Source organism: Dendropsophus ebraccatus, chromosome 3 (assembly GCF_027789765.1).
Source record: "Dendropsophus ebraccatus isolate aDenEbr1 chromosome 3, aDenEbr1.pat, whole genome shotgun sequence".
Lineage (NCBI taxonomy): Eukaryota > Metazoa > Chordata > Amphibia > Anura > Hylidae > Dendropsophus > Dendropsophus ebraccatus.
In genome coordinates this window covers 190,685,163-190,712,049 of record NC_091456.1, presented here as the reverse complement: position 1 = coordinate 190,712,049, position 26,887 = coordinate 190,685,163, and the positions used below count along the sequence as shown (strand labels likewise).

At 48.0% G+C, this 26,887-nt stretch overlaps 2 protein-coding genes across 2 annotated transcripts in view; both read right to left on the bottom strand.

Moving 5' to 3' along the window:
• The window catches only part of LOC138786619 (uncharacterized), an 84,865-nt gene continuing 57,978 nt past the window's right edge, over positions 1–26,887 (bottom strand). The window contains 1 exon segment of the mRNA XM_069963600.1: positions 1–1,774. Coding sequence (XP_069819701.1) covers positions 1,110–1,774 — 665 coding nt within the window. The 3' untranslated portion in view covers positions 1–1,109.
• On the bottom strand, positions 13,408–25,146 carry LOC138786821 (uncharacterized). Its single transcript, XM_069963887.1, has 2 exons — positions 25,028–25,146; positions 13,408–14,267 (listed from the first exon to the last, which is right to left on the bottom strand). Exon 2 carries the CDS (start codon positions 14,204–14,206, stop codon positions 13,550–13,552), a length of 657 nt encoding a protein of 218 aa, XP_069819988.1. The 5' UTR covers positions 14,207–14,267; positions 25,028–25,146; the 3' UTR covers positions 13,408–13,549.

The following is a 26,887-nucleotide window of genomic DNA, read 5'->3' as shown; positions in this document are numbered from 1 at the left end:
TCACATTGGTTTATTATGTGTTGAAACTTACATCAATTATACTCAGCGCTCAATACTGAAAGTCTATGGCTCCTCCGCTAAAACCCCGTATTAGGTACAGAAATTATAATAAAACTTGTTCGCCACCTGCCCCAAGCGTGTGATCTATGGACGATGGGAGTAGTAGTTGTTTCTCTATTTATTCCAAAGTCAAACTGTGCACAATACTTGTGTGACGTCCAGTCCATATGCAGTGCTGTTATTTCTGTTGCGGTGATGCCCCGGCCGGCAGCTACTACCCAATAAAAAAAAGAATAAAACAAAACAAAAATCCTGAACACTGAAGATAAAAGTATTCAAAGCTATGTCCAAAGTTCCCTGGGTCAAGTGACGTCTCTCTCTAATCTCTATGGATCCTTGTGTGGGTCAAAATAACTATGCGTTTCGGCAACTCTGTTTATTTGTCTCCATCATATGTTGATAGTATTTTTCTTTTTTATCCAGGCTTTAGGATTGTTCCCTTATGTTTGTAGTCACTGTTCCGATATGATGAATGGAATAAAGGTCCAGCAGGTAGTATGACACCATCTCCTGCACGCTTCTCACTTCTATCCTCTTTCCCCTCCACCTGCTCCTCTCTATTACTTCCATCCTCTATGTGTCTTATAGCGTTTAAAATATGTTATTTTTGGCCCATTAAAGCCCGTATATGTCTATTGAGGACACTGGGGGAGGGGCATGGGCACGGCCATCTTATGGACAGAATCACCACAGAGCAGGACGGCACAGCCTGGAGGAGGGGAGGCTGATTATAGCTCTATGGGGTACACAGGGAGCTGCTGTCAGTAAGTGCAGTGAGTACAGTTACTAATACTATACACTGAACTATTTTACTATATTAAGCATATTTTTCCTTTATAATTATTTAGAATTCTTCATATTGATTTAACACATTGTCAACTAGAAAATGGCTTCTCCCTTGTGTGTGTTTTTTATGTGCAATAAGAGTAAAACATCTGCCACATTCTGAACATGAAAATGGCTTCTTCCCTGTGTGAGTTCTTTGATGTACAATAATATATGATTTCTGAGTAAAACATCTCCCACATTCTGAACATGAAAATGGCCTCTCACTTGATGGTTTCTCTAATGTGAATTCTTTGATGGCGAACAAGATCTGATTTTGCGATAAAACATTTTCCACATTCTGAACATGAAAAGTGCTTCTCCCCTGTGTGAATGCGTTTATGTTTAAGAAGATTTGATTTACAAGAAAAACATTTTCCACATTCTAAACATGAAAATGGCTTTTCCCCTGTGTGAACGTTTTGATGTTCAAAAAGTTTTGATGGGCAATTAAAACATTTTCCACATTCTGAACATGAAAATTGCTTCTCCCCTGTGTGAATGCGTTTATGGTTAAGAAGACCTGATTTTTGATTAAAACATTTCCCACACTCTGAACATGAAAATGGCTTCTCTCCTGTGTGAATTATTTGATGTTTAATAAGATTTGATTTCAGTGTAAAACATACCCCACATTCTGAACAGGAAAATGGCTTCTCCCCTGTGTGAATGCGTTTATGGCTAATAAGACTTGATATCTGAGAAAATCTTTTTCCACATTCTGAACATGAAAATAGCTTCTCTCCTGTGTGAATGGTTTTATGGTAACGAAGACCTGACTTGTAAGTAAAACATTTCCCACATTCTGAACATGAAAATGGCTTCTCTCCCGTGTGAATTCTTTGATGTTGAAAGAGATTTGATTTCTGCACAAAACATTTTCCACATTCTGAACATGAAAATGGCTTCTCTTTTTTGTGACTTATCTGATGTCTTTCAAGATTTCCTTTAGTGGAAAAGCATTTTCCACATTCTGAACATGAAATTTGAGTCTTTCCTGTATTTTCTCTTTGATGTTCATGGTCTTCTCTGTAAATGTCAGCTTGCTGTGATGGATCAGAAGATGGGACTTGTATAACAGGATGAGATGAGAGATCTTTGCTGTGAGGGGCTGAGGGTGTATCTGGGATAGCGGACGGCTCCTCATATGTATCTTGTGTGATATGATCCTCTGAGGAGATATGATGTCCCCCTGAGCTCCTGGTAGAATCATCTGCAAAGGAGAAAACACCATTTCTCTTATTTCCCAGTAATAGAAGCTTAAACATATTGCAGACATGGAAAGTTACTCTTTTTTATGTAACATAATAAGAATGATCAGATCTGTTCCCATCCACAGGAAGTGTCAGGGAGAAGAATCTAGAAGCTTAGTAGTAAAACTAATGGGGGGAAAAAAATAAATACAAATTGACCCCCTATATGTCAACCACTTGCTGGATCCCAACCAGCATGGCGTTACTGGGGGCAGATCACCTGACTGAGTTTTTGACACACAGGTGTTGGATGCAGGTGATGCTGTGTATATCTTCTTCCTGGACTCTGATAGGTTCCTTATAAAGAGCTGATATCTGTTATTACATCTGAGAGTAATGGAGTTATCCAGGATGAGAATAATAGAGCTGATAACTCTGCTATCACCAGGGCTGTGGAGTCAACTCCGACTCCTGCTCCTTCATAAATGGCCGGTCATATACTAGGGGAGTTACTTATGTCCTACATGATCCTGGGGCGACTTCTGAGGGAATAAGGAAAGATATAAAGCAGCTTCTCCTGTGTGTGTGCAGTGGATGCAGCTAGTCTCCAGCCTCCATGTCCTGAACTACTCACAACTAGACTAGATGGAGCAGGTGGGCTTTTCTGCTGACAGTCTTCTATGTGTCTAACTAATGTTCACTATACACAAAGAAACACTGCTAACAATGCCGGATACATGTGATATAGAGGGGTCACACATAGTGATTTAGAATACCCCTTTAATTTCTGCCTCTCTCTTTCTCTCTCTCACACACACACACACAGACACACAGCTGCAGCCATAGAACACTAAAGAAAACACACAATCTTCTCCCAGAGAGGAAACACCACACTGAGGACAGAGGTTACAGCTACACTACTTTTGTCTTCTCCTCCTCCTCTATATTACACAGGATATCTTCATATTACACTGCTGCTCATATACAGTCATCCAGCATCCAGGAAGAGAACAGCACAGATCTCCCCCCCCCCCCACACACAATGGACTCTTCCAGCTCAGAAACAAACTGCTAAATAGTAACCGACAACTTTTCCCCAACCCCCCTTATGTAATAGGGCCAGCGTCCGGGGAAGCCCGAAGCTCTCCCGAGCAGCTGAGTGTCTAATTGGAGACGCTCGGCTGCTCGGGAGAGCTTCGGAAGAATGACAGAGGCTTCGGAAGTAACCATCACACTGGCTGCGCCGGGAACGGGAGCGGAGAAGAAGACGCGCGGAGGTCGGGAACGGGCCCAGGTGAGTTAACTGTTTTTGTTTTTTTATGTGTAATCTGATTTTATTGACAACCACACAGCATACAGTAAATACAAAACCAGCAAACATTGGTATAGGGCGACCTGCAAGTCGCATGGTGTCATTCATTTTACATATATATAAAAGAGTAAGAGAAAGATCAACCAAATGTTAACATTTCTAAACATAAGCACCACCAACGCGGTAGCGCCGCTGCAACCAAATAATACTTTCAATAAAAGTGATGCAAAATTTAGGAAGAAAAAAGAGGAGGCAGAAAAAGAGAGAGAAAGAAAAGATCAGGAAAGAGGCGAGGGGACAGACGGAGGACAGCCGCCAGAACCCTGCGTAACCACCAGTAGAGAACTATTATAGCCGGAGATTCCCACCATTAACGCACAAGAGCAGGGAAGGCCTCAGAGTCCATGAACAAACGCCATGGAAACCACACCTTGTCAAATTTATCAGACTGCTCATGAACCTCTGCTATCAACTCTTCCATTCTACCCAATTCCCGTAGCTCACTCAGCCATTCTGCTATCGAGGGTATGACGGGTGTTTTCCAATGTCGGGGGATGACCATTCTAGCTGCAGTTAGAAAATGTCTCAAAATTCCTTTTTTAACTGTAGCGAGAGAACCTGGGATCTGCGAGAGCAGGGTCAGTTGTGGGGAGTTGACGACAGTCTTTCCAGAATAAGCATTATAGATAACAATGATCTTGTCCCAAAAATCTCGGATACCCGGGCAGGCCCACCATATATGCAGCATGTCACCGGTCTCAGTAAGACAGCGCCAGCACCTGTCGGACACCTCAGGGAACATAAGGTGCAAGGAGACCGGGCAGTAATACCACCGTGAAAGGATTTTGTAATTCTTCTCCTTAGCTTTAGCAGCCATGGACATGCCATGAGTAAGCTCACAGGTTTTCTGGAGAGACTGACCGTCCCAAGGAACACCCAAGTCGCGTTCCCATTTATCAAAGAAAGGAGCTCTGTCAGGATTAGCCATAGTAACCAAAATCTGATACAGCACGGATATGCAATGCAGGATAGGAGAGGCGGAATTAGCCAAGTTGTCAAAATCCGTGAGTGTGGGGGTGTATGAACCCCTGGGAAAAAGAGCCTGTACGAATGAGGCTAACTGCCCATATTCCAGCCAGGACAGCAGACGCTCCGGAGACTGAGCCTGAAGGGTCACCAGAGAGGAGATAGCTCCACCAGTCATACAGTCTCGAATTCTAGGGCAAGCGGACCTTTCCCACAAAAGGAATCTATGCGTCTGCAGGCCCGGCCGGAACGAAGGGTTTTGTAGTATCGGGGAGAGCGGTCCCGGAACCACTGACAATCTGTGTTTTGTTACCCACTTATCCCAAATGCACAACACATGCGGAGCAAAAAATGACAGGCCTGCCAGGGACCGACGGTCCCCCAAAGTGATCCAGGGCAAGAGAGAGGGCGCAATCGGGCAGATCGAGAAGTCCAAGTCCACCCACCTCTTGGAGCCCCTGTAATGTACCCAATCCAGGACTCCGCGCAAGACAGCTGCCTCATGATAGAGACGTAGATCAGGCAAACCCATGCCACCCGTAAACCGGGATTGAGTAAGAGTGGAGTATGCAATCCTGGGTTTGTTGTTTCCCCAGATAAATTTGGAAATAGCCCTGCGCAGAGTCCTGAAGAAGGCCACCGGGACCACGATAGGAACAGTTTGGAAAACATACAGTAGCTTGGGAAGAATATCCATCTTCACAATGGCCATCCTTCCAAACCACGAGGTCGGTTTCAGGAAGTAGGATGTCATATCTGAGAGGACCCTGTTCAGCATGGGCGTATAGTTCAGATCAAAAAGGGAACTCAGGGCCGGCGGGAGCTTAATTCCCAAGTAAACAATAAAATCTGTGTGCCACTGAAAAGGGAAAGAAGCTCTAACCGTATCAAACACAGCTTGGGGGATGGAGATATTAAGCCCCTCAGTTTTAGTCAAGTTCACCTTAAAATTACTGAGGTCACCAAATTTCTGGAACTCCTGCAGAATAGAGGGGAGAGACGTAGTAGGGGATGAAATATAGAGCAGGAGATCGTCCGCATACAATGCAAGCTTGTGGTGGTCCTGCCCAATCACAACACCCCGGATCGTAGGATTATGCCTGAGGGCTACTGCCAAATGTTCCATTGATAGAATGTAAAGCATGGGAGACAAGGGACAACCTTGACGTGTACCGTTGTGAATCTCAAACGAGCTAGATAATAAACCATTAGCCCGCACTCGAGCCGAGGGAGCAGAGTACAACGCCATGATTCTGTCCACTAAAAGCGGGCCGAGTCCCACTCCCCGCAGGACCAGCCGCAGGAATCCCCAATGTACCCTATCAAAAGCCTTCTCTGCATCGATGGAAAGTAGGCACAAAGGGGACCCCGTACGGCGGGCCCAAGACATCAAAGTGAGAGTCCTTAGCGTATTGTCCCTTGCCTCCCTGCCCGGAACAAATCCCACCTGGTCGGCATGGATGAGGCGGGGGATGTAAAGACTTAAACGATTGGCCAGCATCTTGGAGTAAAGTTTGAGATCACAGTTAATGAGTGAAATGGGACGGTAATTTTTACAATATTTAGGATCCTGGCCCGGCTTGGGCAGAACCACCACATGTGCCTCCAATGACTGGCGGGGGAATGGGCATGCTGCTGAAATACTATTAAAGCACCTAGTCATAAGTGGCAGTAACAGATCTCGAAATGTTTTGAAGAAGCAAACGGTGAAGCCGTCCGGTCCCGGACTTTTTCCACCCTTCGCATCAGTGATGGCTCCTCTGAGCTCACTGTCAGAGAAAGGAGATTCCAAGTCTTCGACCACCTCTGCAGACATACTAGGCAGCTTCGTGTCTGACAGGTATGCAGATATCCTAGCCTCCAAGTCCTTTGCCGGCATCTCTGAGTAGCGCCCTTTAATGTTATACAGAGATGAGAAATAGGAGCGAAAGAGATCAGATATCTCTCTGGGATTGTGTATGGCAGTACCAGTGTGGTCAAGGAGGCTAGGAATGTGCGTGACCTGTGTCCTTGGGTGAATCAGTCTAGCCAGCGTCTTACCACTCTTATTGGCATGTTCGTAAAGGAAGCTGCGATAGCGCTCCCGCTGAGAGGAGGAAGACCTGTTGAGGAGGTCCTTCAATTGTTCCCTAGCAAGCGTCAATGCCGTCAGTGCTTCATCGGTAGCATTTTGTTTATGTGCCCTAGATAAAGCCTCTACTTTGCCAGCCAGTTTAACAATTTTAGCACCTTTGTCCTTTTTGATCCGAGCCCCCTGCTGAATCAAGGTTCCCCTGACAACACACTTCAGGGCCTCCCATTGCATTGGTAGGGCAGTGTCATCATCAGCGTGATCATGAATGAAATCAGTTATGGTCTGAGTAACAGCCGCTCTACACACCACATCCCGGAGGAGCGATTCATTCAATCTCCACGACCATTCCCTAGGCACGATCCCCGGCAAAGACAATGACAAAAATATGGGAGAATGATCGGACCACAAGGCAGTGCCTATTGAAGCCGTGGGGTTAAACGTTAAGGCATACTGAGCGACAAAAAACATATCCAGTCTGCCATAAGTACGGTGAGCATCTGAATAATGTGTGAAGTCCTTATCCTTAGGATGAAGGATGCGCCAGACATCCACCAAGCTATGGAGACCGAGGACCGATCGTGCAATCGCATAATCAGAGCGTGGCACCGCTGTTTTGCCGGAGGAGGTGTCCAAGGAAGGGTCCATCACCAAGTTGAAATCCCCTCCCAAAATCAACACGCCCTCTATAAATGTAGAGGCCGTTCGGAGAATAGCCCTCAGGGTACTGCCCTGACGGGAATTAGGGAGGTAAATATTTCCAACAGTATAAATCCGTGCTTGGATCTCTATCTTAATGAAAGCATATCTCCCCTTAGGACACGTCAGAGAATCAAGCAATTTATGTGACAAGGTTTTGTGCAGTGCTATGGAGACTCCTTTAGATTTGGCGTCAGAATTAGTACTATGTGTCCACACATTGTAGTAATTGAGCCGCATCTGAGGAGCATGGGCAGTCTGAAAGTGGGTCTCCTGTAGTAGCAGAATGTGTACCTTCTGTCTGTGCATGGAGTAGAGGATCTGAGACCGTTTCTGCGGGACATTCAATCCCCTAACATTAATGGAAGCAAGTCTGACGTCCGCCCCCGCCATGTCCCCACCACCCCCCGCCCCAGAGGGAGAAAAGAAGAAGAAAGGTAGAAAAAGAATATGAGGGAGCAGAGAAAAGAAGAAAAGAAAGAGATGACAAAGAGAATATGTCTAGGAAAAAAGAGCAAGACCGAACCAGCAGCCAGAAAAAGGGGGTTATCAAGAGAGACAACCTCCGATTCCAGGTAGTTCTACACTACCAGGACAGACCCAACTGGGTACAGCAACGCGTCAAGCGTCTAGTTTAGAGAGGGACGGACTGACAGATGAAGGTCTGTAAGCCCGTAACAGAACACCAGAATGTAAACTAAGTATATACCATAAATGCACTCAACAACTATATGTGATATGCTAGATGAAGAAACACCCCACAAACAAATACCTGAGCAAGCTCCCCAAGAGCCCCAACCCCCCACCCCCAGAACCCGCACACATAGAAACCGGCATAACTATACAGCCATGTTATTATAACCAAATAAGCAGTAAGTCTGACGCATTATTAGGAAACAGGAAAAGATACAACCCGCGTCAGTGAGGCACCTCAAAAGAACCAGACGCCATGGCCACTATCCTCCAAAGCGTCCTCAGTCCCCGGAAGCCGCCAAGTCAACAGGGCGAGATGACCTGTTCGGTGTTATCGGCGGGACCGGATCCCAATCCGGCAGAGTCATCTGCGGCAGATCCAGTGCAACCAAGAAGGCAGGCAAATCCTCAGGCGTGTGTAACTCAAATCTTCTCCCGCCTCTACGGACAACCAGCTGGAAAGGAAACCCCCAAGAGTATTGAATTTCACGCTCTCTTAGCAGTTCCAGCAGGGGTTTTAGGGCCCGTCTTTGTGTTAGAGTAGCTCTGGAGAGATCCTGAAGAAAAATCAATTGGGCCCCATCAAAATCCACGAAGTCCATGTTGCGCACCGCTCTCATAATTTCCTCTTTCACTCTGTAGTGATGGAGCCTGCAAATGACATCTCGTGGCCGATTGACATTAGTAGAAACAGGACCCAGAGTGCGGTGAGCTCTGTCAATCTCAAACTCTGCCCCCGGCGGCCGCTTAAGGATAGATGCGAACAAGTCCTGTAGGGACGGGACAAGATCAGCGGCTCCAGTTGCTTCAGGAAGTCCTCTAATGCGAATGTTATTCCGCCTACCGCGGTTCTCCACGTCCTCATGAAGCCTATAAAGATGACGTATTTGCCTCTCCTGAATAGCAAGGGTAGCCTGGACATCATCCACTGTGGTGGTCAAGGAAACCTGGTCAGCAGCAATATCCGAAACTTTTGCCTCCAAGGCATGCACGTCAGACTTGAGAGAAGTAAGCTCTTGCTTATAAGAGGTTTCCAGGCGTTCCACAAATTTTTCCATGTCCGAGCGTGTGGGCAGCATTTTCATATATTCTTTCCAATCCCACTCTGTGCCATCCTGTACGGGGTTAACTGATGCAGCAGAGCTAGGATGGTGCGGCTCGCTGCCTCTAGTGGAGGCGAAGGGAAGTGCAGCAGGGGACAGGGAAGACATGGTGGCTGCCAGGATAGGACCTGATGTGGAGGCACAGTCTATGTCCCTATAGGAAGCAGGGTTTATGGCCACCTCTGCTGTCCTCTGTCCAGAACAAGGGGACACCACTGCACTAAGGCTGGGACCAGGAATCACTGCTGGGAGAGAATGAGGCTCCAGGAGTGCAGCAGCCACAATGTAGGGACCAGGAGACACTGCCTCTGTCACGTCCCTGAGACAGGAGCCCGTCAGCAGCGCACCCGTGCGGGGGAGGCAGCTAAGCACCGCTTCTCCGAGGTGGGGGCCAGGAGGCACTGTGTCAGCAGTGACGAGCGGTCGGCTCCGGTGAGCTGTGGAAGCCGCGTCTGAGGGCCGGGAGGTGAGCCTGGCTGTGCCCTGTGTCTGTCTGTTGCCGGGGCTCGGGGGGGCCAGAGCGGGGGCTGTCGAGGCCGGGGCTCTCACCGCTATGTCCGCCGTCACCGGGGGGCACCTCACACCGGCGGGGGTGTACTGCAGTTCCGGCACGGACGGATCCGCGGCTGCTGCTGCTGCGGCGGCGGCCGCTCTCGTTACTCTAGAGCCGGGGAGTGTGGAGGCTTCAGGCCTTGCAGGTAGGCCGCGACCGGCGGGAGAAAAGAACCGGTCCAGGCTACCCCGGGCGGGCCGGGGCTTAGGTATAAGTGTGCCTGCCTTGGTCCTCCTACGGCCACCGACCATTTGGGGTGAAGCTCGGTAATCTTGGGGTGCTTAATAAGCTGTCTGGTGCTCTGAGGTGGGAGCCCACAGAAGATGCGTGCTCACTCCTCCATAGTCAGGCCACGCCCCCGTGTTTTTGTTTTTTTAAATGGTCGCCCCATAGGGTGGGGATGCGGGCCATTTTTGAGCCCCCCCCCCCCCCCACCTTATGGGGCGACCATACCCGGCGCCGGGAGCTAACACCACCCTCCTCATCACAGCGGCATCAGAAGGGACTGAAACCCCCCCCACACACACACACACACACCCACACCCGTACCGTTATTTCTACTGTGGACTTCAACCAATCAACCTTGGTATCACCAAAGGCGGAACATATATTCTATTGTATACAAACTTTACTGTATAACAGCTACTAACACAGGTTAATGGGACTACCCTACACTCTGGATTCCGGACCCCCTTCCCTTATATATTAAATTGCCCGTTTCCACACAGGGTTAAAGCGTAACTGTCATTTCAGGGTCATTTTTTAAAAAACATTAAATATCAACAGTTCAAGCAATTTTAAGAAACTCTGTAATAGGTTTTATAAACCAAAAGAGTTTCCTTCTGTACTGAAAAAGCAATCTCCCAGCCTCCCCCCTCACTTCAGAAGAAGCAGGATTTCTGTGTCCATTATGTGGCTATGGAGAGGGGAGGGGCTGTTAGGAGTGACTGAGCACGGAGCAGTCCAGCACAGCACAACACCCTGCAATCTTCTCTCAGTAAGTTCATAGATAAGCACTGACCTTTCTGACCCCAGAATCCTGCAATTTAGGTGCCCAGAGAGTCTACAAACAGCTGACCTTCATGTCACCTCTTCCTGCTCCCTCATCTCCCTCGGCCCCTCCCCCCTCCATAAGGATAGAATGGAGAGAGCAGAACCCGTCTTCACTGGCTTCTCTGTAATGAAGACGTGTTTGCCTGATAATGCACAGATAAGAAGTCAGGGGGGGAGGCTGGGAGATTGCTTCTTGAGTACAGAAAAACCTTTTTTGGCTGATAAAACCTATTACAGAGTTTCTTAAAATCGCTTATACTGCTGATTTCTGCAATAAAAAAAAAATATGACAGTTGCGCTTTAACTACTCCTGTCAGATAACCTTGTCACTATATAACTCTTGTATGTGACTTTCGCTACTACTACTATGGCGCTGACGATCCCTGACCACTCTCACTAATTCTCTGGGAGACGCAAAAACTTCTAACATAAGACAATAAATATATTTGTTGCCAAAACGTCTCGTGAGGGTGCGCAAAAATCACAACATATCAGTACGGCCGGCCATGATGGACACATTCAAGCAGATAACTGCAAAACTCCTTCAAAACAAAAAGTCTCCAGATCTTCACAAACATCAAAGCTCACAACCACTGACATGGGTACATTTCATCTTCATCGTGATGACCGCTCTTTGTCATCCCAGGACTTTGCTCCCCTTAGGCCTGTACCCACTGTGCTAACCCCCCCCCCCCAACTACTTATACCTTTTTGTAGCTTATGTGAAGTCCTTTCAGCAGGTATGTTTGCCCACGCTGTTTGTGTTTCATGATGCAGAAAAACAGCGTTCGTGTCCTAGGGAAGTGCCGCCTGTGTGGTGTTGTGCGCCTCTCCCCCTGCCTCCCGTTTCGCCCTCTGTCCGCCCCCACAGGAATCCTTGGCATTGCACATGCGCCGTGGTTTTGACCTCCAGCCCGCTGCAGTGACGTTGGCGGGTCAGCGCCGCCTACGTGGTGTTTCCTCTGTGCGTCAACAACACCCTGTAGAAGTGACGTGCTTGTCCCTGGACCGCCTCTCATGTTTGTCAGCGACCACCCCGCCCCCCGCATACTATGTTTCCGACAGATGCCTGAGTCCTCTTCTCGGCTTCTACGCACATGCGACTTTGTGCGCCGTTGCGATCGTATCCCGCGCAGGCGCAGTGACGCTACCGGCCTTCTCTGTCACTGCGCGGAATACGACCACAATAGAGCACAATGGCGCATGTGCGCAGAAGCCGAGAAGAGGACTCGCACGTCACTTCTACAGGCTGCAGCCGACACGTAGAGGAAACACCACATAGGCGGCGCTGACCCGCCAACGTCACTGCAGCAGCGCCAGAGGTCAAAACCACGGCGCATGCGCAATGCCAAGGATTCCTGTAAGGGTGGACATCATAGACAGCATCCTCCAGAAGAGGTCCGTCACAGCGAGAGGCTACAAAATACTAATATTTTAAGACTTCTCCGCAGTGGTTACGCAGACTAAACGTAACCTCTTTGCTGCACTTTGTACGCATCCGATTATGGTAGAGGGATGGGGTAGATGGGAAGGTGTAGGCAGGGGAGTATGGCAAACATTGCCAAAGAATAGGTACATCAACCAAGTTTCGCAATAACGAAACATAAACAGCAAAATACGAAAGACAGTCCAATCCTCAGGTATCGTGAAAACTAAGCTAAACTAGAGGCTCCATAGAGAATTAACAGAGCCACAGGTCATGTGCCGACCTGCATCTCTATTTAAAATAAAGGAGAAGGGGGCGATCTGGAGAAGGTAGGGGGGCATGGATCTTGGGCACCCTGCGATCTCTTACTTGTGCATAGGGAAATGTACGTTTAAGAACTGTATCAGAAGATGCTTCAACACAACCATGTGGTTTTTAGAACACAATCAAAGGCTATATTCACACGTCAGATGTTCTGTCCGCAATGGTACCTATGGTATTCAATGGCCCCGCTCACATGTCCGTACGAGGCGATCCGTGCAGCAAAGAAAAAAGGACAAGCCGTATTTTGCATCACGGACCGCTACGCTAATGAAGCGTCAATGTAGTGCTCCATGAAGCGGGTCGGCATCACGGGCTGCTCTACGATGTGTGAACTTAGCCTAATAGGAAATGACCCTCTAACCTAATTACTTCAAGTCCAATGTGCTTACCCTCTTTAGGATCTGGGTGTCGTCTCATAACTCCCTTTCCCCATCCCAGTGTTTTCTTGTAATTCACAGCAGAATATATGTTTTGAAAAAGTCTTCCTTTCATCTTCTCACCATCGAAAGACTACATCTTAGACTCTTTTGTACTCTGTACATGGACCAGATTGTATTTTAAAGTAGTTATCCAGCATTAGAAGAACACGTCTACTTTCTTCTAGAGACAGCATCACTCTTGTCTCCAGTTCAGGTGTGGTTTGCAACTAAGCTCCATTCACCTCAATGGAACTGAGTTGCAAAACCTGCACCCAAAACAGAGAAAAGTGCTGTCTCTGGAAGAAGGTGGCCGTGTATTTCTAATGCTGGATAACCCCTTTCATATTAATACCTACTAAGAATGAAATATTGTGTGTTCTTCTCATTCCGAGGTCAGGAGAGAGCGAGAAAGACAATCTCGCTCTGAGATCACCATGCTGAGTAGTCGGTGTAGCGGCAGCGCTGAAGGAGCACAGACAGCGATCTAATGATACCAATACTTTCACCAATCAGACTATAGTGCGGGATTTTCCTCCGGATAGTGAAGCACGACCCAGCTACAGGGCGGCACAGCGCACACATATTATATGACTGTATTCCATATATTATACACACATCATGTGTTATTACCTGCAGCCGCGTCACATCCTCATCTATATTATATTAGAACTTAGGCTGAATGATTATATAGCTGGAAAACTGACAGGACACAGAGCTTATAATATTCCACACAGAATAGTTACAGCCGGTGACTGAGGAGAATGTGTGACTGTTCTCTGCATTTAGTGGTCACTACTCACCTGGGCGGTTACCTGTAGTGATGTCCTCCTTATACTGCTCATCACTGCTGTCATCTGTCTCTTCTTCTTTCATCATCATATCTGTAACCTTAATATAGTTCAGATCCTTCCATGTAGTGATGTCCTCCTTATACTGCTCATTACTGCTCACATCTGTCTCTTCTTCTTTTATCATCATATCTGTAACATTCATATAGTTCAGATCCTTCCATGTAGTTATGTCCTCCTTATGCTGCTCATCACTGCTGTCATCTGTCTCTTCTTCTTTCATCATCATATCTGTAACCTTAATATAGTTCAGATCCTTCCATGTAGTGATGTCCTCCTTATACTGCTCATTACTGCCCACATCTGTCTCTTCTTCTTTTATCATCATATCTGTAACATTAATATAGTTCAGATCCTTCCATGTAGTGATGTCCTCCTTATACTGCTCATTACTGCTCACATCTGTCTCTTCTTTTATCATCATATCTCTAACATTAATATAGTTCAGATCCTTCCCTGTAGTGATGTCCTCCTTATACTGCTCATCACTGCTGTCATCTGTCTCTTCTTCTTCTTCTTCTTTTATGATCATAGCTGTAACATTAATATAGTTCAGATCCTTCCCTGTAGTGATGTCCTCCTTGTCTCTGTCTCTCTCCATGGTCGATGGGTCGGTCTCTTATATACAATATATCAGCAGAGGATCCTGTAGTGTAGGTGATCTGTAAAGAAAATGAGAGAATTAAACATGCAATCAATGACACACGAACAAATTTTCGTTAGTCGCTTGATTGTTGCATACACAAAGATTATAGAATTTAAATAATGTAATCTTAGAGCTCTAAGATTTAATAGACTTTGTGCAGAAGATGGGAGGAGACTATAGCGACCAGATTCCAACCTTTTTTTTTTTTTTATTTCTTTTATTTTGTTTCCATACACCAACAATATAACATGAATAATTCTTGTGAGGGCAACAACACCCCATATAACTACAAAAACACTGATTGCACCACTATTACACCAAAAAATATGAAAATCATCAGGCACCGACCGCGCATTGCTACGTGGAATAGCGGTGCGCGGCTGGTGACCGATGATTTCACAAATACCATACATTACCTAAGCATGTTGCAGGTTCTTCCTCCCGATCCTGCGCGCACCAGCAGCTTTGGTGCGGCCTGTCTCAGCTGACAGACCGCTCAGCCAATCACTGGCCAGGATCACCGCGGCCACTGAGCGGTCTGTCAGCTCAGACAGGCCGCTCCAAAGCTGCTGCTGCACGTGGGACCGGGAGAAGGAGCGCAGGAGAAGACCTGCAGCCCTCGCTAAACAATTATCGGGCCAGATCGGCGCTCGTTTACATTATTGATCGGGCCCCCATCGGCCCATGGAATAGGACCCTAAGTGTGGGGTGTATAAGTCCCTGTATCTATATTCCGTTTACTTACTCCAGACCACCTATTATCAGATAGCTAAGGTGTGAAAAGAATATATATGACCAGGGTCAACAGCAGGATACAGTTAAAGGACAAGTCCCGCGGGGACCCCCCCCCCCCCCCCCCAAAAAAAAGTCCAAAAGTGGGGTAAGGGGGCCAGACCGGGTATTTAACCACAATACAAAGTTATATAACTTTGTAATGTGTGTTAAATAATCAAAAAAAATTTTTCCGTAGGAGTTGTCCTTTAACTTGTACAGAAAAGTAGGATAAAATGGCTGACAGGATGAGGGAGAAGGGAGGAGCTAACACATATCAGCTGGGGTACAGGAAAACAGGAGGGTCAAAGCAAAACAGGCAATGCAATATAACAGACACGTGTCAGTGAATGAAACCAAGTCCTGGGACATGACAGAATGGCTTATGCATTCTTCCTCAGGGCCAGTGGCGTAGCCACCGTGGTCGCGGGGATCGCCGCCGCGACCGGGCCAGCCACAAGGGGGGCCCGCGGGGCCCCCCGATCAGTCACTCTTGTGACCGCAAGCATTGTTTTGCTTGCGGTCACAAGAGTCTGGCTCCGTCTTTCCCACGGCTGCTGCGCGGCTGCCGGGGGTGTCGCGTCTTACCCCCGGCAGCGCGCGCATCCCAGAACTCCCTGCGCGCCTTGGGCCCTGACTTCCGGTTTCCGGCGCGCAGGGAGTTCTGGGATGCGCGCGCTGCCGGGGATAAGACGCAGCAGCCGCGCAGCAGCCGGGGACAGATCGAAGGAGTGAGGATCAACGTGGGAGCGCGATGTCAGGTGAGTTAAGTTTTGTTTTTTTATCAGCCTGTACGGGTGGGGGGAAAGGAGGGGGGCATCTATGAGGGTGGGGGGAAAGAGGGGGCCATCTATGAGGGTGGGGGGGAAGGAGGGGGGCATCTATGAGGGTGGGGGGGAAGGAGGGGGGCATCTATGAGGGTGGGGGGGAAGGAGGGGGGCATCTATGAGGGTGGGGGGGAAGGAGGGGGGCATCTATGAGGGTGGGGGAAAGAGGGGGCCATCTATGAGGGTGGGGGGGAAGGAGGGGGGCATCTATGAGGGTGGGGGGAAAGAGGGGGCCATCTATGAGGGTGGGGGGAAAGGAGGGGGGCATCTATGAGGGTGGGGGGAAAGGAGGGGGGCATCTATGAGGGTGGGGGGGAAGAGGGGGGCATCTATGAGGGTGGGGGGGAAGAGGGGGGCATTTATGAGGTTGGGGGGAAAGAGGGGGGCCATCTATGAGGGTGGGGGGAAGGAGGGGGCCATCTATGAGGGTGGGGGGAAAGAGGAGCCATCTATGAGGGTGGGGGGAAAGAGGGGCCATCTATGAGGGTGGGGGGGGAAGGGGACCATCTATAAGGGAGGGGGGGTGAAGGGGACCATCTATAAAGGGGGGGAAAGGGGACCATCTATAAGGGAGGGGGGGGAAAGGGGACCATCTATAAGGGAGGGGGGGAAAGGGGACCATCTATAAGGGAGGGGGGGAAAGGGGACCATCTATAAGGGAGGGGGGAAGGGGACCATCTATAAGGGAGGGGGGGGGGAAGGGGACCACCTATAAGGGAGGGGGGGGAGGGGACCACCTATAAGGGAGGGTGGGGGGGAAGGGGACCATCTATAAGGGAGGGTGGGGGGAGAGGGGGCCATCTATAAGGGAGGGTGGGGGGAGAGGGGACCATCCATAAGGGAGGGTGAGGAGAGAGGGGGCCATCTATAAGGGAGGGGGTAGAGGGGGCCATCTATAAGGGAGGGGGTAGAGGGGGCCATCTATTTGGGGGGGGCAACATAGGGGGAGAGGGAATACACAGAGGGGGGCATATATTATTAGGAGGTCACATAGAGTCAGGGCTACCCACTAAATGAGGGTGTAAAGGGGACAGTACAGATGTGCAGTGTGTAGAGAGATGAGGATGGTGTCAGAGTGTGGAGCCTAATATGTCTGTCTGGCAGATTCTGTGGATTCGTGGCTCGGAGAAGTTCTCATAACGGCCCAGGACGGATGGAGAAGATGATGAAAAGGAAAGAACTCCGATCAGAAAAGACGTCTCCTGTGAGTCACCTGATATAACTGCACTGTAATGTATATGGTGTATAGAGCCTGTGTAGAGCTGGGGCCACCTCTATATGACTGAATGAGGTGATTTAGTGTACTGGATTTGGTCAGTAACAATATGGTGGTGATGGTAGTGGTTGTGGTGTGGCGGTAATGTTTCCTCCCTATATACTGGTATTACTGGTAATATTGGTCTCAGTATACAGGATTTGGTCGGTAACAGTATGGCGGTAATAGGTAATATCTGTCTTGGTGTGTGTGTGTGTGTGTGTATATATATATATATATATATATATATATATATATATACATACATACAGTGGTACCTTGGTTTAAGAGTAACTTCGTTTAAGAGCGTTTTGGTTTAAGAGCTCACAGTTTTTCAAAATTGTGACTTGGTTTAAGAGCATTGCTTTGGTTTAAGAACTTCCTGTATTGGGTGGGAGCGCGAGTGGAGAAGGGGCATGGCCTGCATAGCGGGGTCTACAGCACTGTACTCTAAACACCTTCCAAATCATAGCAGATCCCCTTCAGGCTGGGGCTTACATCAGGGGACAGGACTGTGGGGGGGGGGGGTAATCTCTCCATAGCTGTAACCCCTCTCTCCCCGGACAGAGAGTGCTGCATGTATGTGCCCACATCTGTCCTGCTCATTCCTTCATGCTCCCTGCAGTCTCTGTCAGCCCTTGTGTTTCCCATCCTCTCCATTACTGTACAGTACAGAATAATAAATATATTTGGGGTGTGGAACCAATTGTCTGCATTTACATGATCTCTTATAGGAAAATTTGCTTTGGTTTAAGAGTGGATTTGGATTACAAGCACGATCCTGGAACGAATTATGCTCATAATCCAAGGCACCACTGTGTATATATATATATATATATATATATATATATATACACACACACACACACACACACACAACAATAGCATCACTTGGTCGTGAAAGGAGGGGGGGGGCCCAAGTTGGCCTCTCGCACCAGGGCCCAGGAGACATTAGCTACGCCCCTGCTCAGGGCCCTATTCCACGGGACGATTATCGTTCAGATTATCGTTAAATCGTTGGAATCTAAGCGATAAGCGGTCGTTCGCAGTAGTGACGAACGCAATAGCGTTGACAAGACGAACGCAAGAACGATCATAAGTAACTATTATCTTTTCATGTAAATGGGTGAATGATTTCAGATCTCTCGCAATAGCGGTCGTTTGGATTGTTTATCATTAACGATTATGCGAATGATAATCGTCCCGTGGAATAGGGCCCTTAGAAACACCGGATTTTCCCATCCAATTTCTTAGTATTGTCAGCCTTGCTAGAAAGAACAGCCTAACAATGTGCTTCCAATTCTCTGATCAGGTTCCTTTCCCAACACCGCTATTTCATACGACAGTTGCCCTCTAAAAAGTTCTTTGTTTTCCAAAACTGCCATTACCTCAACCCAGTACTTTTTTTTTTATACTGGGACATGTCCAAAACATATGGGTCAAATCTGCCTCTTCCTCAGCACATATATAACACCTCAAATCCTCCCTCACCCCCGCTTTATACAAAAACAGTGGCGAACAATGCATTCTATGCAAAATTTTAAAATTGTGTAAGTTTGTGTTCTGGGTTTTGTGATACTTTCCCCACATTTCTAACAATGCCCTCCCATCTAGAGTCAGTTAACGGTCCACACACCTCCCATTTAAAGCGACTCTGTACCCACAATCTGACCCCCCCCAAACCGCTTGTACCTCCAGATAGCTGCTTTTAATCCAAGATTTGTCCTGGGGTCCGTTCGGCAGGGGATGCAGTTATTGTCCTAAAAACAACTTTTAAACCTGCAGCCCCGTACCCAACGGCCATGGCCTAGGTTGTCTATGCATTAGGCTGGCACAACCTTTCTGTCCCTCCTCCCCGCCCTCCTCATCATTAGGAATGCTCCAGGCAGATTGCCTCCTATTCATCACCCGTGTCAGCACGGCACATGGGCTGGATCATTAAGGCACTTGTGCAATGTTCAGATAGGAGAAAATGTTCTAGTGGCATTCCTATTGATGAAGAGGGAGGGGAGGAGGGACGGAGGAGTGGTGCAAAGTTAGGGCACAGATACTCTAAGCCACGCCCATTGAGCACGGGGCTGCAAGTTTAAAAGTAGTTTTTAGGACAATAACTGCATCACCTGCCGAACGGACCCCAGGACAGATCTTGGATTAAAAGCAGCTATCCGAAGGTACAAGTGGTTTGGGGGGGGTCAGATTGTGGGTACAGAGTCGCTTTAAGTGCAGGCTGGGGAGTGGCAGCATGATGATGTAGGTCCGTCACACAAGGCTGCATGCTGCATTGCCGCTGGGTTTGAAATAAGGGAGTTTAGAAGCTGACCCTACCTACCGTGTGAGACTGATCAGCCATCAATGCTGGTCTGCTGGAGTGAGAATGTGCATTGTCCCCATGAGGTAATTGCCAGGCTGTGAGTGAGGAGGGGGGTGGGGGGCAGGGCAGTGCAGAGGGAGCTGCATCTGGAAAGAATTAACCGTGTGTGGGCTGGAGCTGAGCTGTTGAAGTTACTGAGAGGTGGTGCTGAGATAAAGTGTAAGGGCCCTATTCCACAGTTACGATAATCGGCCGGATCGGCCCCATTTGGCCCCGAATCGGCCGATTATCGCTTGGTGAAATAGAGAGAACGATCAGCCGATGATCGTGTCATCGGCTGATCGTTCATTTAGGGCCAGACCTAAAATCATCGTTCCCCCACCGCGCATCGCTACGGTTGAATAGCGGTGCGCAGCGGGTGACCGACGATTTGAGAAGCAGCAGCAGCATACATTACCTGACCAGGCTTCTTCTCCGCGCTGTCTTCATCCCCGGGTCCCGTGTGCTCTATCTTCTGAATGGCCGGTCAGCTGACGGAGTGCTCAGCAAATCACAGGCCGGGACCGCCGTGTGGCCTGTCAGCTGACCGGCCATTCAGAAGATAGAGCGCGGGGGACCCGGGGAGGAGACGGAGCAGAGGACAAGTACTGCTGCAAGGGCTGCAAGGACATCGGTAACGATGTCCTTGCAGCCCTCGCTCAACGATCATCGTACCGTGGAATAGGCCCAGTAAACGAGTGGCGATTTAGCAGATCGGCACTCGTTTACATCGTTGATCGGGCCCTCCTCGGCCCGTGAAGTAGGACCCTAAGACATTGGAGACAGAACTGCTGGAATGGGTGAGATTGTTCTGGTCTTAAAGCGACACTGTACCCACAATCTGACCCCCCCAAACCGCTGGTACCTTCAGATAGCTGCTTTTAATCCAAGATCTGTCCTGGGGTCCGTTTGGCAGGTGATGCAGTTATAGTCCTAAAAAAACAACTTTTAAACTTACAGCCCCGTGCCCAATGGCCGTGGCCTAGAGTATCTGTGTCCTAACTTTGCACCACCCCTCTGTCCCTCCTCCCCACCCTCTTTCCTATTCCTCTGCAGTGAAAACTACACAGGTGCCTTAATGATCGTGCCATGCTGACACAGGTGATGAATAGGAGACAATCTGCCTGGATCATTCCTAATGATGAAGAGGGCGGGGAGGAGGAGCAGAGAGGTGGTGACAGCCTAATGCATACACAATCTAAGCCACAGCCGTTTGGCACAAGGCTGTTTTTTAGGACAATAACTGCATCACTTGCTGAACGGACCCCAGGACAGATCTTGGATTAAAAGCAGTTATCCAAAGGTACAAGCTGTTTGGGGGCGGTCAGATTATGGGTACAGAGTCGCTTTAACAGAACTGTGCCCGCCCAACGGAACTGTATCTGCTAAACAGAACTGTGCCCACGCAACAGAACTGTATGTGCTTAAGAGAACTGTGCCTGCCCAAGGGCCATTCCATCCAAACTGAACATTTTCGTAACACCAGTAACACCTAGTTAAACATTTTTTTTTTTTAACAGCTAATTAAAAAAATTGCAATTTAACCACAAAAGTTCTAAATATACATTAAGACCCTACACCTCAGCAATGACGTTTCAGACACTTCTATGTGCTCTGCACAGATTGGCAGGAAAAAAGGCGCTCAAACGCTAATTTGAACGAACAGTAAAATGTTCGGTTCAAGTTCGAGAAAATCGAAATGTTCGACTCGAACCTAACTTTTTCGAACAGTTCGATCAACACTATATGCAGCCCAGGACCGCGGCTATTAGCTGGCACGATCTGATCAAAGTTGACAGCTGCATCTAAATGCTTCCTGTCCCCCATCCCTGGTGTCTAGTGTGGGGGATCACCTCCCTGCGACGCGATCACGGAGGAGCGATCCCCGCATCTATACCGGGCTGGGGTCTGCGATGTAATGGCGCTGATCCCGGCTCGACATTCTATTGTTCTCGACTGCAGCAGCCGAGAGCAATAGAACACCAATCTCCTGGATCTATGCAGTATATCTATACTGCATAGACCTCAATGAGAGATCAGAGCAGTGATACTAGAAGTCCCTTGGGGGATTTCTAGTATGTACGACATGAAGAGAAAGGAGCTGTTGCACATCACACCTATGGCTGACACTAATGCCTCTCGGCTACATTTAAAAACCCAGCGCCAGGATGTTGGTATATAATTTGATCAAACCATATTGCTCCATGTACCACGTGCAGGTCTCCTGGTTCACATGAGTCCCTACACTCCACACTGTGTTGGTCAGCGACAGCCAACCCCGCAAAGCGTGCACAAGCAGGGAAGGGAGGCCATAGAATGGTCCTGCAACCCCAATGTCACAGGACCAAACACAAAGGGCCCCCCTAAAACCCAGCAGGCACCACCGGCGGAGAAAGCTGCCACCAAACACCACAAGTGTGGATATGGTCTTGCTACTCACCATTGCTCCTGTAGGAAAAATGGGAAAGATAGGAGGAACTTGACATGTGTGCACAGGTGCCTCCGGCTAATTGGGGTCACATGGGTCTTCAACGCTTTACGGGGTTGTCGGTCACTGACCGACAGTGTGGAGTTAGTGTAGGAACTCAGGTGAACCCAGGAGACCTGCACGTGGTACATGAGGCAATATGGTTTGATCAAATTATATACCAACATCCTGGCTTTGGTTTTTAAATGTAGCTGAGAGGCATTAGTGTCAGCCATAGGTGTGATGTGCAACAGCTCCTTTCTCTCCATGTTGACTTCTAGTATGTGTGTAAAATATATATATTTTTTTTTTAGTAACCCCTTAGCGTCCCAAGGAGCATCTCTACTAGCCGGCGCAGGTTCCGTTGCTGGGCCGGCCAATTAAGCATCTAAATGCAGCTGTCAAACCTGACAGCTGCATTTAGATGCTCTGCTCCGCGCTTCCCTGGTGTCTAGTGGGACGGATCTCCGTTCTTCTGGCCGGGCCTCAGCGTTGCACTGATGCTGATCCCGTCTCGGCAAAATATTGCTCTGGTCTGCAGCAGGCTAGAGTAATCTATCACTGATCTTATGGATCATTGCTGTGTATATACACAGCATTGATCTCTATGTGAGATCCATGCTGTGTATATAGAAGTCCCCCAGGGGGACTTCTAATTAAAGTAAAAAAAGTAAGTAAATTTTCTTTTTTATTAATAAAAAAAATCCTCTCCCCTAATAAAAGTCCAAATCACCCCCCTTTTCCCATTTTATAAATAAATAAATAAATAAACATGTTTTGTATTGCCTATTATCACATTCCTGATCTTGCACAGTAAACCGCGTCACGCAAAAAAATTCCAAAGTGCAAAATTGCGCATTTTGGTTGCATCAAATCCAGAAAAAATGTAATAAAAAGCGATCAAAAAGGTTACATATGTGCAATCAAGGTACCGATAGAAAGTACAGACCATGGCACAAAAAATGACACCTCACACAGCCCCACAGACAAAAGGATAAAAGCGCTATAACAATGGTAATAGAGCAATTTTAAACACATTTAGTTTATTTTAAAAGGTTATCATTTTTTAAAAGCCATCAAACAAAACAAAAGTTACGCAAGTTACATTTCGTTGTAATCGTACTGATGTGAGGAATATAGATAACATGTCAGTTTTACCATAGGGCGAACGGCGTAAACACGAAACTCCCTAAAATTAGAGCAAATTCCTTTTTTTTTTTCAATTTGACAGAGCAAATGATTTTTTTTCCAGTTTTGCAGCATATTTTATGGGAAAATAAAGTCTGTCACTGCAAAGTACAACTGGTGTCGCAAAAAATAAGGGCTCATATGGGTCTCTAGGGGAAAAAATGCAGGCGCTATGGCCCTTTTAAACATAAAGTGGAAAAAGCAAAAGTGCAAAAACGAAAATTGGCTTTGACCTTAAAGGGGTAGTGCGGCGCTAAGAAATTATTCACAGAATAACACACATTACAAAGTTATACAACTTTGTAATGTATGTTATGTCTGTGAATCGCCCTTTTCCGCGTGTTCCCCGACCCCCCCCGTGTACCTGGAAGTGTGGTGCATTATACATACCTGTCACGTGCCGACCCCCATCTCTGATCTTCTGTCAATGACGTCATCTTCGGACGGACGGCCGAACAGCTCCGACTGTCCCTAGTGCCTAGCTGCTCAGCCGTGATTGGCGGAGCGTAACTGTGCTCAGCCAATCGCGGCTGAGCATCTGGTGACGCTGCAGAGGGCGGCCGGCACTAGGGACAGTCGGAGCTGTTCAGCCGCCTGTCCAAAGATGACGTCCTGGCACAAGATGGCGGACAGGCGTGACACAGATCAGGTATGTATAATGCACCACACTTCCGGGTACACGGGTGGGGGTGGTGGGACACGGGGAAGGGGGCGATTCACAGACATAACATACATTACAAAGTTGTTTAACTTTATAATGTGTGTTATTCTGTGAACAATTGTTTACCGCCGCACTACCCCTTTAAGGGGTTAATAAAAAGCCCCCTCCTCTAATAAAAGTTTGAATCACCCCACTTTTTCCTATTTTATCAATAAAATAAATAAACAAACCTATTTGGTATCGCCGCGTGCGCAATCGCCCGAACTATTAAATTATCACATTCCTCATCTCTCACGATAAACGGCACAAGAGCGAAAAAATTCCAAAAAACAAAATAACGCATCAAATCTAGAATAATTGTAATAAAAAGCGATCAAAAAGTCGCATATGCGCAAACAAGGTACCGATAGAAATAACACATCATGGCGCAAAAAATGACACCTCACACAGCCCCATAGACCAAAGGATAAAAGCGTTATAAGCCTGGGAATAGAGCAATTTTAAGGAACATATATATATATTTTTAAAATTTTTTTAAAAGCCAAAAAAAAAAAAAAGTTATACAAGTCACATATTGTTGTAATCATACTGACTTGAGGAACATATATAACAAGTCAGTTTTGCCCTAGGGCAAACGGTGTAACCCCCCCCCACCCCCACCCCAATAAAAAAAAAAAGTTTTTTTTGTGTTTCTTTGTTTCTGGTTTCACTGCATATTTTAGCCAAAAATTACGCCTGCCATTGCAAAGTACAATTAGTGGTGCAAAAAGTAAGGGCTCATCTAGGTGTCTAGGTGGAAAAATGTAAGCGCTGTGCCATGGATCTGGTATCTCCGTACATCTACCCATCCTACTTCTTCAGCAAACCTTTTCAATGGAGATCGCACTTCCCCCCGTTTTCTCACAGTCGACCTTCTTTCCTTTAGGGACATAGTCCAATTAAAATCCCCAGAGGTATAAACTCCCCAATGCTCTTTATTTGCAGATCCACCAATATATCTTTGAAGAAGGTCAAAGACAAAGAATCTTTTAAATATCCAAATAAAAAAACCCACAAAGCTCCACCCTGTCCTCAGGTATAGCGGCCGAGTTCCCTTGAAGTCAAGTCGGAATCCTGCTCACAAACCCAGAGGTTTTCCCAATCCTGGAGCGGGGAGGGGAACATCCCGGTCACTGCGGACCACGAAATCACAGCAGTATCCGTGTTATAGGAGAACAGTCAGATATATGACAGGAACCGTGTGTCTCCTTCACCTACCAGCATCTAACTGTGTCCCCCAGCTCCTTCCCTGCGGAGACTCCACACATCCCTCCACCCGCAGAGCTGTACAGGAGCCGTGTGCTTACGGTGGATGCTAGAGTGTCTCCTCTCCTTTGAGTGTGATGTCACCAGGAGGGGCGGAGTTGTATTGACATTACAAGCAGGAAGTAGTGAGCTGATCCAATATCCACAGTAACAGGGGGAGAGGACTGGTGTGTGTGTGTGTGTGTGTGTGTGTGGGGGCGGGGTCTGTATACAGGGGGAGAGGACTGGTGTGTGGGGTCTGTATACAGGGGGAGAGGACTGGTGTGTGGGGTCTGTATACAGGGGGAGAGGACTGGTGTGTGGGGTCTGTATACAGGGGAGAGGACTGGTGTGTGGGGTCTGTATACAGGGGGAGAGGACTGGTGTGTGGGGTCTGTATACAGGGGGAGGACTGGTGTGTGGGGTCTGTATACAGGGGAGAGGACTGGTGTGTGTGTGGTCTGTATACAGGGGGAGAGGACTGGTGTGTGGGGTCTGTATACAGAGGGAAAGGACTGGTGTGTGGGGTCTGTATACAGGGGGAGAGGACTGGTGTGTGAGGTCTGTATACAGGGGGAGAGGACTGGTGTGTGGGGGGTCTGTATACAGGGGGAGAGGACTGGTGTGTGGGGTCCGTATACAGGGGGAGAGGACTGGTGTGTGTGTGTGTGGGGGGGGGGGGGTCTGTATACAGAGGAGAGGACTGGTGTGCGGGGTCTGTATACAGGGGGAGAGGACTGGTGTGTGTGTGTGTGTGTGTGTGGGGGGGGGTCTGTATACAGAGGAGAGGACTGGTGTGCGGGGTCTGTATACAGGGGGAGAAGACTGGTGTGTGGGGTCTGTATACAGGGGGAGAGGACTGGTGTGTGGGGTCTGTATACAGGGGGAGAAGACTGGTGTGTGGGGTCTGTATACAGGGGGGGGGAGGACTGGTGTGTGGGGTCTGTATACAGGGGGAGAGGACTGGTGTGTGTGGGATCTGTATACAGGGGGAGAGGACTGGTATGTGGGGTCTGTATACAGGGGGAGGGGACTGGTGTGTGGGGTCTGTATACAGGGGAGAGGACTGGTGTGTGTGGGGTCTGTATACAGGGGGAGAGGACTGGTGTGTGTGCAGTTAGGCGGAGACTCTTGGAGCAAGGCCTGGTCTCAAGGAGGGCAGCAAAGAAGTCACTTCTCTCCAGAAAAACATCAGGGACAGACTGATATTCTGCAAAAGGTACAGGGAGTGGACTGCTGAGGACTGGGGGAAAGGTACAGGGAATGGACTGCTGAGGACTGGGGGAAAGGTACAGGGAGTGGACTGCTGAGGACTGGGGGAAAGTCATTTTCTCTGATGAATCCCCTTTCCGATTGTTTGGGATATCTGGAAAACAGCTTATTTGGAGAAGACAAGGTGAGCGCTACCACCAGTCTTGTCTCATGCCAACTGTAAAGCATCCTGAAACCATTCATGTGTGGGGTGTCTTCTCAGCCATGGGATTCGGCTCTCTCGCAGTCTTGCCTAAAAACACAGCCACGAATAAAGAATGGTACCAGAATGTCCTCCGAGAGCAACTTCTACCAACCGTCCAAGAGCAGTTTGGCGATCAACAAGGCCTTTTCCAGCATGATGGAGCACCTTGCCATAAAGCAAAGGTGATAACTAAATGGCTCAGGGGACAAAACATAGAGATTTTGGGGGCATGGCCTGGAAACTACCCAGATCTTAATCCCATTGAGAACTTGTGGTCAATCATCAAGAGACGGGTGGACAAACAAAAACCAACAAATACTGACAAAATGCAAGCATTGATTGTGCAAGAATGGACGGCTATCAGTCAGGATTTGGTC

Excerpts from the sequence above, each read along its gene's own strand:
- LOC138786821 (XM_069963887.1), bottom strand. The coding sequence starts at position 14,206 with ATGGAGAGAGACAGAGACAAGGAGGACATCACTACAGGGAAGGATCTG.